This window comes from Ylistrum balloti, unplaced genomic scaffold, assembly GCF_031769215.1.
Source record: "Ylistrum balloti isolate Yb309-2 unplaced genomic scaffold, AGI_CSIRO_Ybal_v1 Utg370410, whole genome shotgun sequence".
Classification (NCBI taxonomy): Eukaryota; Metazoa; Mollusca; class Bivalvia; order Pectinida; family Pectinidae; genus Ylistrum; species Ylistrum balloti.
Genome location: NW_026782279.1, coordinates 29,619 through 45,992, shown reverse-complemented (window position 1 = coordinate 45,992; position 16,374 = coordinate 29,619). Strand labels below are relative to the sequence as shown.

At 34.9% G+C, this 16,374-nt stretch overlaps 1 protein-coding gene across 1 annotated transcript; it reads right to left on the bottom strand.

Annotated features, from left to right (window-relative positions):
• Positions 1–4,412: 4,412 nt before the first annotated feature.
• LOC132554493 (death-associated protein 1-like) lies at positions 4,413–14,115 on the bottom strand. The gene is made up of 4 exons (XM_060218805.1): positions 13,994–14,115; positions 12,210–12,306; positions 10,895–10,952; positions 4,413–7,646 (listed from the first exon to the last, which is right to left on the bottom strand). The coding sequence occupies exons 1-4, from the start codon at positions 14,040–14,042 to the stop codon at positions 7,533–7,535; spliced, it is 318 nt and encodes a 105-aa protein (XP_060074788.1). The 5' UTR covers positions 14,043–14,115; the 3' UTR covers positions 4,413–7,532.
• Between the last annotated feature and the right edge of the window lie 2,259 nt (positions 14,116–16,374).

Here is a 16,374-nt window from a genome sequence, read left to right as displayed (position 1 = left end):
CAACGATATCATCAACGATGCATCATACAACGTTTTGTCCTTCTAGGACTCCTCAGTGATGTGTACTTCCGACACAAGAGAGAGTGACATTATACAAGATACTCCCGACTGTGTGTACGATGAACTGGACGCTGTGATAACAGAGTCTGAAGTATTGAGAGTATTAAATTGTATCAAGAATTATAAATCCCCAGGTGCTGACAATTTATTAAATGAATACTTTACACATGCGAAGGAAATGTTTGTACCTTTGTTATGTAAAGTATTTAACATTATATTTAAATCTGGGTTTTTCCCTACATCTTGGGCGGGAGTTATTGTTATCCCTTTGTATAAAAAAAAGGGACAAAAACGATGTGAATAATTATAAAGTTATAACACTTGTTAGTAATTTGGGTAAAATATTTACATCAGTTTTGAACACCAGACTGTTAAACTGGTCAGAATCATACAACGTGATATCAGATGCACACTGTTTTTTTTTTAAAAAGGCTATGGAACTGTAGATGCAATTTATGCATTACATGGTCTTATAAACAATTATTTAACAAAGAAAAAACGTCTCTACTGCTGTTTTGTTGATTACCAGAAGACGTTCGACACTGTGAAGAGAACTTTCCTCTGGAAAAATAACTTATCAAACAAAATGTAACTGGTAAAATGCTAAAAATTCTACAATCATTGTATACTCTTGTAAAAACACGTGTCAGAACATATGGCTTATTATCTGACGATTTTGCTAGTAATCTCGGATTGTATCAAGGTGAATCGTTATCTCCAATTTTGTTTTCTCTGTACGTTAACGATCTAGAAAAAGATTTATTTCATAATTGCGATGCAATTGAATTTTGTGATGTATCTCTTATGATATTAATGTATGCCGATGATACGGTTTTATTTTCTGAGACTGCAGAAGGCTTACAGTCTATGCTAAATGTAATTATTGTAATAAGTGGAAGTTATCTGTAAATGTAAATAAAACTAAAGTTATGGTTTTTAGAACTGGTGGTAGTATTAGAGAGAACGAGCTCTGGAATTATAGATTTATACCTGTTGCAAATGTACCATATTTGTGTTACTTAGGACTTGTATTCAATTACAATGGTAAATTTGCTGCTACTCAGAAAATCCTAGCTACACCACAGGCACTCGAGGCCAGGATATTATTTTTTAAACATTGATTTTTGTTTTAGCACTCATGACTGACGTTATTTAAACAAAATATCAGCAGAATTCAAGTTTATGTGCCGGTTGACAAATCCGAGGTCCACGGTCATTAAAAATACACGTTTGGTTTAGAAAAAATATTTTAGAGAATATCAGTTTAATGTCATTACTAGACTGTCAATTTTTGACACATATGTTACAAGTATACTTAACTATGGTTGTGAGGTATGGGGTTTTCACGCCGCCAAAGATATAGAAAATGTACATTTGTATTTTTGTAAGAAAATTCTGAAGGCTCCTTCTAGAGCTTCAAATATGATGATTTACAGTGAGCTTGGAAGAGTGCCATTGTACGTTCACAGAAATGTTCAAGCTATCAAATATTGGTTAAAAATTGTGGTACTGACAATTGTATTTTAAAGGGTATATACCAAAAACAACTGAACATTTGTAATACAGATCCCGGCAGATTTGTAAACTGGGTAAGTCATATTAAACACAACCTGTGTACTACAGGATTTATGTACGTATGGGAAAATCAAGGTATTGTATACTCTGACAAAAATATATTTTTAAAAACTATTAAAATGAGACTGAAGGATATTTTCGTTCAAAATATGTTATCAAGTATTGAAACATCGAGTAAATGTGATTTATATAAATATTTAATTGATAACCGTAGTTATTCACTGCAGTATTACTTATCAAAGCCTATTCCTTTCCATTTAAAATGTGTGTTGTCTAAATTTAGAATGTCATACCACCCTCTTCGTATAGAAACTGGTCGTCATGCTAATATTGAGAGAAGTCAAAGATTATGTATGTGTTGTCAAGTACAAGAAATTGTAGATGAGTACCATTTCATGTTAAGCTGTCCTTTATGTTCTAACCTAAGGAAAAAATATGTAAAAAGATATTTTTATTATCACCCATCAGTGTACAAACTTATTAATTTACTAACAGAGGAAAACTATAAACAACAACTCAATATATGTAGATTTCTGAAGTCAGCCATGGATTTACAAAATATTACAAATACATAAATAGTAGATGTATTAGATGATCAAAATGTTGAATGTCTCCAGTAGATAATATTGTTAACACGAAATTGTCAATTTCATTGTGTATGATATTGTATCCACCCTCCATTCTGCCACTTGTATATTGTATATGATGCTGTACAATGTATGTACCTACAGGCCGTGCGGCCTTTGGTTTTTGTCAATAAACAATTGATGTAAATTTTGAAGCTGAGGAGGCGACTGAGCCAAACACAAAGTAACAGAAAGAAAAATCAAGCTCTAGACGGGGAGGTGCACTAGGCCTTTAATTTGATACATTTTATAATTTTCACATCACAGGTAATTTTGTAACAATGTCAAGTTCACGTGTATATTCTGCCACTATTCGAATTAATTTAAACGTGGCGTGCAGGTTACGGCAAACTTCGGTGAATTAAAGTCCACAGCAGTGACTACAATCTACATAATGACATATCTTAAATGTCTCAAGTGTGACAAGGGAAAAGGGTTAAAAATAGATGACATACTTGTAAATTCTTCCGACTAAGAGAGTGACATGTTAAAATTTATAACTCTCGTGCTACAAGAAAAATATCTAAATTAGTTCCAGAATATCCTATCTGACAAATCTATTTCTCCTGGTTAGTAATCATAAACGCCACGTCCTGTCAAAGTTTTTAATAACATAATAACCCCTTAGATAAGGCTTAAAACGGTTTCTTCTATTCCTAACACTACTGCTGTTTACGACTCTTAATGTGACTTACCTCCCCTTAGTCACCTATGTTTTTCCTGGCATCACTTGAACAAATCAAGACATTAGTGACCAAATATTCTTAAAGATAAAACACCTACGGGGCCTGAAAATGTGTCCTTAATCTTATAAAGAATATTACACCTCCTCTTATATCACTTTCAAGAAAACAACTGCGCCAGGTAAAATTCTTCAGTCTTTGAACAGTACTGATGTTATTAATTTATATAAGGACAAAGATTGTGTGATGTAGACATATTATTGCTTTCAAATCTTGTATTAGTAAAATACCGGGAAAGATTGCATTATGTATGATTTTACTTTAAAACAAAACACCATATGATTAATGTAAAACCGTCCAGGTTTCAGTGGAGGGATTCTGTAAATCCATCAGTCGATTTCTATCCAATAGTTTTGTGGATCTCTTTTTTCCTGTGACCTCACGACTGCAAGCGAGAAAACAATGAAAGAATGATTGGTCACCTTACCTACCAGTGGAAAGTCCGAAGAAGAAGAGACAATCACATAGTACATTTAGACGTTAACGAGATCATGGGGCACGCGATTGTTTGATCTTTGTCTCAACTCTATATCTCAGGTCTTTTCCCTTCATGTTTCTTCTCTCCTCTTCATTGCTCTCAGTGATATGAAATTTGAGAATTCCTCTGAAGAAATAGCAATAATAATCTTCCACTGTCAACTAAAATCTGGTCGCCTTACAATCTCAAAAGTAAAAGGACACAAGGTACCAATGCAAACCTCATAGCCTATAAGGAAAAATCCATCAATCTCAAAAGTAAAAGGACACAAGGTACCAATGCAAACCTACATAGTACATACAAAATATGAAGGAAAAATCCATCCAGTGCTGCTCCAGAAACATCAATAACAGACTTCCAATGTCAAAATCTAACATGCCACCCTCTCCTAAGAAAGAGTGGTAACAAACTTTCATAGTCAAAATCTTAGATTTGAACCTGGAACTTCTGGTTTACTAGTTTGACACTCAACTAGTCAACTTAAAGAGAAATTCTTTCTAGCCCAGCTGTACATTGCCCCTAGTATTTTACCTGGGTTACAAGATTATAGAGTTTCCCGTACAAATAAAGGTTATCTTTAAGTTGTGTGTATCACTTGGTGGCCTACAACACACAGGCAACATTTGTACAATAGGAAAAATGAGTTGAAATATTCCTACAGAAATTGATGATCCCTAACAAGTGTATAGTGTTTTTTTTAGACAGTTGATTGACAAACAGATAACATATACTTCACTATACTACAAGCTCACTGGCACTTTGTACCACGTCAGTAAAAATGGTGAATACTTGATTGTTAAAATGCCAAAGGACAGGCAACACCATATCATAACTGAAAAAGGACAACAGGCACTACAACAGCACAACAATCAGAAATGTTGGCTAAAAGGTCAAGATGGACTGTTGGAAACAAAACTGAAACAAAAACAATTTGAATTTTTGGTAATTTTTATTTTGAGCAACAGCTAATTACAACAGAATCAAGATTAATTATCTGCTCTTTTTTATCACTATTTATTGTAGAATAATCTGCAGTCTGAAACGGTCTGTGAATCAAATGTTGACCAAACTTAAAAAAGTGGCTATGGTTATAATATAGCAATGTAGACTTAAAAAAAAATATATTCGGGAAATCTGTTACTTATGTCTTAAAATAGAATTGAATAAAAATACTTCAAAGCAAAGTCCTGATATGTTACTTTGTGACAAATATAAAGTTTACTGGAAATATAGAGGACCAGACAACATCCTGGTCCTCTATATTTCCTGTTAACACATCTTTGAACTGGACTCCTGTATTCCACTAGGAATTCATCCTTGGAAGACTGGCGGTATCAATGAATCTGCCAGACTGGATGTTGTATCTCGTTTTCTTTGTAAAACATAAAGTTTGTAAGCTCATAATCCTTAATGAAAACATATCACTGTTGTTATTTCACAAATACAGTGTAATCATTCCCTCCAAAACCAGATATAACGGAGGACAAATGACCTGCTAGCTAATACAGGCTTTAAACAAGGTCAAAACCAGACTGGTATATACAGAGCTTTCCTGATATAGGCAGCCAACAAAATCATCTACTCTAATGTTTAATTTATACAGGCAGTAAAGACGACTACCAACAGTAAGAAATATAAACATCATTTACTCCAGTGTTAAATAATGTAAAATAGAATCTATATGAAATATAGCACTTAACCTATAATTATAGCACTTTAATCAAAAACAATATATTGATTGTATCTAAGGTCAAAATACTACATAGTTTTGGCATACAGAAAAGCAATTATATAAAGGTAACTGACAATATAGAAATGGATTAACAGAACATGGTAGTATTTGATTATTTATGATGTAAAAACGGTGAAAATAATATTAGTGTTTCAATTGGACTCCAGCCTTGCTTAGGCAGGTTTAATTTTATGTTCATTTCTAAATTACTTCAACATATTGCAAAAAAAAAAAACTGATTAAAAACCAACTAAAAGAATGCTTGCATGGAAGTTCAAAATCAGAAAAAATTAAAGTTTTATACTCAAGTGTTTTAAATTAGCGTGGAAATGATTAATATCACCTTTATCTTAATTCCTGAAAAAATACCAATATATATTCTGTATCAAAAGTATATGAAAGCATTTAAATATCAATTTTTAAAATGTATATCTAAAGAAATGCAATCAAACTGTATTTGAACTCATCACATAATAGAGGTATGTCACCTGAAATTCTTTTCAAATGTGATAACACTGATGTTAAAAGGACTTTGTTATTCAAAGTGATTGTAAATGACCATATATTTGTACAAAAAAAAAAGAAAATTTTAAGTGAAAGTTTCCATAGTTGAACTGTAGTCCCCTGTTGAAGTATTGATAAAGCTGGTGATATTAAACAATATCTTCCACTTGATCCCTTTCATTATCACATTTCAAAAAAAAATGGCTTTTGTTAATAATTTGGCATGATTTGTTCAGAAGGTGCATTGAGAACATTTACTCATGAAGGATCTGTTAATGTGTTCCAAAGAATTCCAGCTTCACTATTTTGTCCCTTTAAGATTAATATTTCAAATTGAAATTTCTGAAAAATATCAATACCAGCAGCTATAATGTTAAGTACACAGACACAGCATTCAGATATCAACAAGGCAGAAGATTATATTACCTTAAAAAATATGCAATCATTTAACTCAGCATTCTTTCAATAAACAATACTTTTATTTACTTTTATTTTCAAACTAATATTACATTTTAAAATATATAACGAACATTGCGTATTATGATGCAAAACAAAGTAAAACAAAAAATTGGAAATAAATGCAAGAAAAAGATTACTACTTGCCCAGTAAAAACTTAAAGAAATAAAATTAGGGGAAAAATTGCAATATAATCCAAGAACAAATATATTTCAGAATGTTCAAAACTTGTATGAACACTGGGGTGTCAAAACAAAAAAAATCAAAGCAAAACAAACTTTGCTTTAAATTACTACATGTATTTCATTAATTGTGTTCACAAGAAAATGTAAGCAAACTCACCAAAATGGTCTGGAAAATTTGAGGACAAACGAATCACGAATCACGATAATACAACACTTCGCTTTTCAGGGTCTAATTTCTTTATAGATAAACAATGTTTTAAAGTATTTAGACTTGGTACTTTTGAAGAATACAACCTAAATCACACAACTTTTCATTTTGGCTTTTAAATTATCATATAAACAATAATTGCATGTTTTTCTTTTCATTCTTAACATTCCAAATATAGAATTATTAATTTTGCACTCATTGTGTTTGATCAAATATGAAAAGCTAAAATTGTTTTCAATGCATCGCCATATTTAGAAATATATGTCATATAAATGATAAGTTTTATTTGGAGGTTGCAAACAGTATTTTAATGATTTTAATAATAATCTTTGAATGACATCATTCTTTTATCTATTGTATCATTACTATATACCCAGGTTAACTTCAGAGATCAAAAATATTTTAGAAAAAGTTTACTTTGACCTGCCTATAATAGGATGTGTTTAATGAACCTATTCAGATATATAGGTACACATGTATTTATATTACACAATGTTAGTACTGATTAATTGAGGAGATCTCTACAAATCAGATATACAACAATCTCTGGCATTCTGGTCTAAAGCACGGACTCATCATCATTAAAGAAAAAAAGAATTCAAACACCAACACGTCTATAATATTCATCACACTTATAATGCCTCTTTCGAAATATTCAACACAGATAAATACCGGTAGAGTACAAACACCTGAAATATGAACAAGATTTAGATACTCCTTTAATACATAAGAGTATAACAAATTATGGTTTATAATTTCCAATCATTTCATTATCCAAATATGTTTCCATGGTTTCTGAATATTTTTATCCAATTCCCCTGAAGTTTAGCCTGAAGTTCTTGCTTTGTGTTTTAACATTAAACTTTATTTCACATTTTCCCTTAACCAATCTGTCTTTTTCTCATTGAACGAGCCCCGGCTCAAGTTCAATATGAGACTAGAACGACATCCTTTTCCATTCAGTTCAACGAGGTTGTTGGATGTTAAAGTTCTTGGCGGGTTGACGAGAATGTTCGTGAGTGGGTAGTGGTTTGTTGTGATAATGCTTGACAGCCTCTGGTGGGAAATCCTTATCTCCCTGAAAATAAACAGCATATCATCATTACGATGTGTGTCAATGTATTTAAAACATGGTTGTGATGTCATCCTTCATTTTCATTGTACTATAACCCACCATGTTACTGGTAATTGGTCTGTATGTTATTGTGGTTGTCTTAAAAATAACTTACTAATTGGACCGTTAACTTATCAGACAGCTAAACGTAACTCTGGATGGTTGGGTCTCTATTGACCTTATCTTGGTACAAAAAGAATATGTAAAACTAGTATACTAGTTGACAGTCCTGTTTCAAACTTGCAGGTCGAAAGATGATTAATGAACAGGTTAAATCCAAATTATTCCACAAACAGAAGTGTGGGGAGTGTTCCACCTGACACAGGTGACAGTTTCTATAATTCCCAAGAAAAGGACATATTTCCATGCAATATTTGTGTTGAGTTTTCTAAATAAATATAAACTTTATTTATTTTACAACAATTGCGAAACAAGTTATGTCAACTTATACTAATCACTCTTGTTGGCCCGGATGTAAGCGCGCGAGGGGTCTTATTGTGGGAGGAAACCAGAGTACCAGGGGGAAACCCACGTGGTCGGGCAGGTGACCCCTTACCTTTTCACGTCCGTTCAGGGAATCGAACCCCGGTCGGCTAGGTGAAAGGCGAGTGCATTAACACTGCGCCACCCGAGTTTTCTAGTATTTGTAGTTAGGAATTTTTCATCTTCTTCATGAAACAATTTCATTATTTTGAAGATAAAGGTGCTACTTCCTTGTGTTAATTAAAATATGCGTTAGTTCATTAAGCGTTCAACACACTTTGATGAATTCCATGTGTGGAAAGTGAAATGAGACATTTCCCATCAGAAAGAGTAATAATCCCATATATACAAACACTTTATATTTCCATGGCAGAACTTTTTTTAATTGAATACAACATCCTGCTCTAAAGGTTAATCCCACTTTTCACAAATCTATGTAAATGAGTTGATCACAGAAACACATCCCTGGATGTCAACTGATTTAAGAACACATACTTAACCACTACTCCTAGTTCTGACAGACATTCCTGATTTTGTGTCCTTTATTTTACTTTTATTCAACAAGTGAATTTCAACTATTCCTAGATCTGATGATTTCATTGGAATAAAAAAACAACATATGCTATTTACAAATGTTTCTACTAATGTATATATACACATATCTTATTGAGGAATGCTTTCAATTTTGAGTACGTAAAATCTCCCCCATGAAAATTTTAAAAAGTTTGCAATAGAGAAATACATCCCTTTTGTTACATTCTGACCAAACCTTTGCTGGATTTTTCATTGAAAACATGTTGTTGCAATGATGAAACATTACTTAAAACACTATTTGTATTATTCAAATCCATTATTTGATAAATGTAGATTGAGGAAGGAATGTTGTGCTTCACAGTTAGAGGTCACAGAAGTGGACTAAGCAGACCAAAAGCATGCTCTGTGTGCTTCATCATATCAATTTTATTCATTATATATATCACAGCTAACAGTTATAACAGTTCCGGGTAAGTTGTGACCTTTGACTGATAGGTAAGTGAAGAATAACGCTGATTTGATTAAACACACGGAGGTGTAGTTGTCAAAGTAGCTTTGAAAGGAGAACAATGATAAATTGTGTAATGATGGATTTATGCCTATTGTCTGAAACAAAATTTGTGGGGCTGATTTTTATCAAAATCTAAGATGTTCTATATCAAAGCAAAAGAACTCCATGTTTTAAGTTATAGATTTGCCTCAAACTGTACAATATGTGTGAGAGAGGAATTATCTCGTCACTGACTGGTCATAATTTGTCCTCTCTTATACATATTGTACAGATAATTTACAGTTTTAGGCTGATCTCTGTAACTTAATGTACAATCTGCTTGTTCTTATCAGTTTAACCAGCAATATCAAGTCATATTACATCAAACTGTATTGATTAAAAAAAAAAAAAAAAAGAAATTTCACAAAACAGACTACATTTTATAACAAAATGAAAAGCACGGAAATTAGAATTATCCAAGTTAGGTATAGGTCCTTCTCAGAATCAAACTCTAATGTTGGCTCGCTGAGGTCCTTCTCAGAATCAAACTCTAATGTTGGCTCGCTGAGGTCCTTCTCAGAATCAAACTCTAATGTTGGCTCGCTGAGGTCCTTCTCAGAATCAAACTCTGATGTTGGCTCGCTGAGGTCCTTCTCAGAATCAAACTCTGATGTTGGCTCGCTGAGGTCCTTCTCAAATCAAACTCTGTGTTGGCTCGCTGAGGTCCTTCTCATGTTTGGCTCGCTGAGGTCCTTCTCAGAATCAAACTCTAATGTTGGCTCGCTGAGGTCCTTCTCAGAATCAAACTCTAATGTTGGCTCGCTGAGGTCCTTCTCAGAATCAAACTCTAATGTTGGCTCGCTGAGGTCCTTCTCAGAATCAAACTCTAATGTTGGCTCGCTGAGGTCCTTCTCAGAATCAAACTCTAATGTTGGCTCGCTGAGGTCCTTCTCAGAATCAAACTCTAATGTTGGCTCGCTGAGGTCCTTCTCAGAATCAAACTCTAATGTTGGCTCGCTGAGGTCCTTCTCAGAATCAAACTCTGATGTTGGCTCGCTGAGGTCCTTCTCAGAATCAAACTCTGATGTTGGCTCGCTGAGGTCCTTCTCAGAATCAAACTCTGTGTTGGCTCGCTGAGGTCCTTCTCAGAATCAAACTCTGATGTTGGCTCGCTGAGGTCCTTCTCAGAATCAAACTCTAATGTTGGCTCGCTGAGGTCCTTCTCAGAATCAAACTCTAATGTTGGCTCGCTGAGGTCCTTCTCAGAATCAAACTCTAATGTTGGCTCGCTGAGGTCCTTCTCAGAATCAAACTCTAATGTTGGCTCGCTGAGGTCCTTCTCAGAATCAAACTCTAATGTTGGCTCGCTGAGGTCCTTCTCAGAATCAAACTCTGATGTTGGCTCGCTGAGGTCCTTCTCAGAATCAAACTCTGATGTTGGCTCGCTGAGGTCCTTCTCAGAATCAAACTCTGATGTTGGCTCGCTGAGGTCCTTCTCAGAATCAAACTCTGATGTTGGCTCGCTGAGGTCCTTCTCAGAATCAAACTCTAATGTTGGCTCGCTGAGGTCCTTCTCAGAATCAAACTCTAATGTTGGCTCGCTGAGATTCTTACAGGATAAACATGTTGTTGCTCTTCATGCACTGAGATAACTTATCTAGTTCAATAAACAATAACGATGTAACTTAGTATTTAAATGATTTACCTGTGTCACTGTTCCACCAACCAGCACAGACTGGTGATGCGTGTCAGACTTTGGAGGACTGAAAATGAAAACAATGAACATTTCAAATGATTCAAACGACTTGTATATCACAACATTTAATAAACATGTTCAGAAAGCTGTTACATAATTACTGTTATTATATACTGTCATACAATGTGTTACAAAATATCTGAATGCCTTGGTAGATTTTATATTTGTATATCTCCCTGAGGTAAGATTTACTACAGTGTCTGTTAATCCTACAGTAGATTTTATATGTATATCTCCCTAAGGTAAGATTTACTACAGTGTCTGTTAATCCTACAGTAGATTTTATATGTATATCTCCCTAAGGTAAGATTTACTACAGTAACTGTTAATCCTACAGTAGATTTTATATGTATATCTCCCTAAGGTAAGATTTACTACAGTGTCTGTTAATCCTACAGTAGATTTTATATGTAAGATTTACTACAGTGTCTGTTAATCCTACAGTAGATTTTATATGTATATCTCCCTAAGGTAAGATTTACTACAGTGTCTGTTAATCCTACAGTAGATTTTATATGTATATCTCCCTAAGGTAAGATTTACTACAGTGTCTGTTAATCCTACAGTAGATTTTATATGTATATCTCCCTAAGGTAAGATTTACTACAGTAACTGTTAATCCTACAGTAGATTTTATATGTATATCTCCCTAAGGTAAGATTTACTACAGTGTCTGTTAATCCTACAGTAGATTTTATATGTAAGATTTACTACAGTGTCTGTTAATCCTACAGTAGATTTTATATGTATATCTCCCTAAGGTAAGATTTACTACAGTGTCTGTTAATCCTACAGTAGATTTTATATGTATATCTCCCTAACATTTACTAGTGTCTGTTAATCCTACAGTAGATTTTATATGTATATCTCCCTAACATTTACTAGTGTCTGTTAATCCTACAGTAGATTTTATATGTATATCTCCCTAACATTTACTAGTGTCTGTTAATCCTACAGTAGATTTTATATGTATATCTCCCTAACATTTACTAGTGTCTGTTAATCCTACAGTAGATTTCTAACTACATATGTAGTATTTACTATCCATTCTTTATATTTACTATCACTGTTCTTTAATGCGTGTTCAGATAGACAAATGACCAGCAAACTTGACCAAGAAAAATATGTACAGCGACATGTTTTATAAATGAACAGAAACTGTTGTATGTTGTTTTAAGTTATGTGTAATAGTACTTCAGTAACGCTTCAAATTCATTTTTTTCGTTCCTCGTGAAAATCTTGAAAAGTATGATAAAGTACAGACCTAGATCCATACTCTTCCTTCTCCTCCTTAGTCAGTTGTTCTGCCGGCTTGTCTTTCCCGTCTTTGTGCTGAACCACACGCATGCCTCCAACCTTCACTGGAACACAAAACATTAACAATTACGAGTCAGGATTTGTTTGTAACCAAACAAAGGGCCAAATGTGCCTATATTGTTCACATTGTTATGTATTTCTAAGTAATAAAAGTGGCAGATATTTTGGTATTTAAGATGATAGGGTAGACTCCAGTCCCATCCAGTTGTACTGGCTGAGGACTTATAAGTGATATTGCAAACTTATTTTGGGTTCAAATTTCAGCGAGAAGGGGGAACATCCCTGCTTGAACTTCACTTTCGGTTTCTTAATCACACTGATGTTTCAGCCTCATAAAAATTTAGGTAAGTGATGAATTCTAAGTCACTTTTTATGTTACTTTGGAAGAATTAAAAATCAAGGATGAAATGAAGGGAAAAAGGGCTGGATTCTTTTAGAGTTTTAGGTCCTTTTCTGGCAAAAATAAAGTCTGCATTATGTTCCCATTTAGGAAAAGGTTGGATTTAAATCTACCAAAATTTTGAAAATGTTGACCCATTTAGTCAAAGACACATAACATAGACAGAGAAGAAACATGGCTCGATGGTGAGTTTTCTAGAATTAGCTTTCGTGTTTGTTCACAGAGATGTAAAGTCCTTTCTTTTCCAGGTTGTTATCGAACCTTATTTAACTAGGCCCTACTCAACTTCTTTGCTGACCAACTTGACCACTGCCATATCTTTGGGCAAGTGTGCAGTCATTGAGAAAATCCTTAAACTATTTACTATTGTATTTTGAGAAGATTAATTATGTACTTTTGGAAAAAAGACTTCTATAAAAACAACATGGCTACCCAGTTAACTTGAACTTCTTCCCTATAGCATTATGACGAGATATTGGCAGCATCTTATACCTCTGGGAAAGAAAAGAGAAAATACATGTTCCTGTCGAGTGCCCTGACAAAGAATCAAATCTGGGTCTCTACCAACTGAGCAAAAGAAGCATGCTACGTCAGCTGAGTGACAGAGATGGTATTTAACTCTATATACAAGCCACACCAACCCATCAGCTGAGTGACAGACGTATTTAATACTATATACAAGCTACACCAACCCATCAGCTGAGTGACAGACGTTGTATTTAATACTATATACAAACCATACCAACCTGCTCCTATTTCATACATATATAAGAAAGGATAACTTAGTGTCATATGTGCTTGCCCTTTATTGGGGAAAAAACTTTAATCAACTACATTTCTGTAATTAAGCTAAAATATGTCTGCTGTCTTCACTTAGATTTGTGCTGTTTACAACGCATGTTAATACCATAACATTTAGCACATCCCTATCTACTCAATAACATTGTATGCGCCACTACATTATCAAGTGAAATGCATGACTCATGGCGTCAGGAAATGCACATGTGTACGGTCTTTTCATCGTCCCAAAACCTTCTCACGACCTCATTGCAAAAATAAACACACGCAGACACAGAAAAATGAACGTTTTAGAAATAAATATCGAAAACAGGTATATTTTGCAATCTTGTCCAGAATGTATTGGAAAAATATTTAAAAAAAAAAAAATTAGCCGCCGAACGCGTGTGTGCACCTCTGCACTATCTATATGCTGTCCTTTGCCCAACTACCAGGCCATGCCACAAGGCATTACATAGGGACCATCTGGCTACTTTTTTTGCCATCTCGGCCTATTTTGGTCGAGTCGAGTTTACATTTCTTGTTTTAAATACCTGCAGGAGGATGTCCTCCTTTCAAATCCGCTCCTTCTGCCGCTGACATTTCTTATTTGGTCAGCAAACGACGAACTTAAAAACCGTTATCAAGCACCTGCTTCGAGAAATGTTTACGTGGTTTGTGTTTTCTCTGAAAGTATGGAAGCCCGAGACGGCCAAACTTTTAGTTCTGCTCCCCTTTACGAGGCCAAATGTTTTCATTTAAGTCAATATTTCATTTTATTGTTTTCTTGATATAATTTGCATTCTTTTGTCGATAAAATCATTCAATGACTTGAGTCAATATACATTTCTACACCAATTGTATAAAAAAAATTACGCTCCTTATTTCTCTCCATATTTTTGACGCCCCCGCTGCTATCAACCAATCAAACAACTGGTATTCGCTATCAGGAAATTGTAAAATTAAAGACGAAGGCAGGCGCGAAAAGATAAATACATTATTTAGTTCTACTGTATATAACATTAAATTTTGTATCAAAATGTGCTAATTGACTTGTGAGTTCTCGTACAATATTTTTGTAGAATTACAGTATTTCAGATGACAGTGAATTCCGAATCTTCACCGAGGACGTATGATACATCACTACACTTCGCTACACGATTTGAATGCTCTATTGCTTGTAGTATTTTCTGAGGACTCCAATATACACCAATAAAAAAAATTATGAAAATGGCCTGTACCATATAATATGTTTGCATCTGATAATTATGTATGTGATTCCATTTGATTTTAAAATATAAAACAAACTTGCAAACAACCTCTGCTGGAAATGACGACGTGACAAAGGAATATTTCTAGGTTGCGAGTCACTATTTATAGAGAGGTAAGAAAAAACCGCTACTGGAGAAAGTCTCTACGTCACTACAACATTTCATCACAGGACATGAGTAAGCAATCAAGAGGGCAAGTCATCATAGGACATGCAGTGAGCGATCAAGAGGATGAGTCATCTTAGGGCATACATTGGGCGATCAAGAGGGCAAGTCATCATATGACATGCAGTGAGCAATCAAGAGGGCAATTCATCATAGGACATGCAGTGAGCAATCAAGAGGGCAATTCATCATAGGACATGCAGTGAGCAATCAAGAGGACAACTCATCATAGGACATGCAGTGAGCAATCAAGAGGGCAATTCATCATAGGACATGCAGTGAGAAATCAAGAGGGCAAAACATCATAGGACATGCAGTGAGCAATCAAGAGGACAAGTCATCACAGGACATGCAGTGAGAAATCAAGAGGGCAAAACATCATAGGACATGCAGTGAGCAATCAAGAGGGCAAAACATCATAGGACATGCAGTGAGAAATCAAGATGGCAATTCATCATAGGACATGCAGTGAGCAATCAAGAGGGCAATTCATCATAGGACATGCAGTGAGCAATCAAGAGGACAACTCATCATAGGACATGCAGTGAGCAATCAAGAGGGCAATTCATCATAGGACATGCAGTGAGCAATCAAGAGGGCAACTCATCATAGGACATGCAGTGAGCAATCAAGAGGGCAAGTCATCATAGGAAATGCAGTGAGCAATCAAGAGGGCAATTCATCATAGGACATGCAGTGAGCAATCAAGAGGGCAACTCATCATAGGGCATACAGTGATCAATCAAGAGGACAACTCATCATAGGACAAGCAGTGAGCAATCAAGAGGGCGAGTCTTCATGGGACATGCAGTGAGCAATCAAGAGGGCAAAACATCATAGGACATGCAGTGCGCAATCAAGAGGGTAACTCACCACAGGACATACAGTGAGCAATCAAGAGGGCAACTCATCATAGGACATGCAGTGAGCAATCAAGAGGGCAACTCACCACAGGACATACAGTGAGCAATCAAGAGGGCAAAACATCATAGGACATGCAGTGAGCAATCAAGAGGGCAACTCATCATAGGACATGCAGTGAGCAATCAAAAGGGCGAGTCATCATAGGACATGCAGTGAGCAATCAAGAGGGCGAGTCATCATAAGCATTAAATATGTACTCGGGTGTGATACCAAGTGATGAAGGAATACCCAAGTGCTGATGAGCCACGTGTGTTAAGCAGTACAAATTAGTAGAGAGAAGCAGACACCTAAGGTTATCGTATACGTAGTGTGTTACTTAATAACTTTACCCACTTTTGTATGACCCAGTATGTTTCTGACGGTCAAGCGCATGAAATGATGATAATTTCCTCTTTATTCCACATATCATCACCGCTGTAAACATTACTGAAATATCTACCCGCCTGCAGCCATGACATTATAATGTACTTCATATATATCATCTAATTGTAATTCCATGGAGCAGTATGTAGAATAATGGATTTTTGATCTGTACATGTTTTGTCTTTCAACTTTTAGGTTTTGAACTTCAAGAA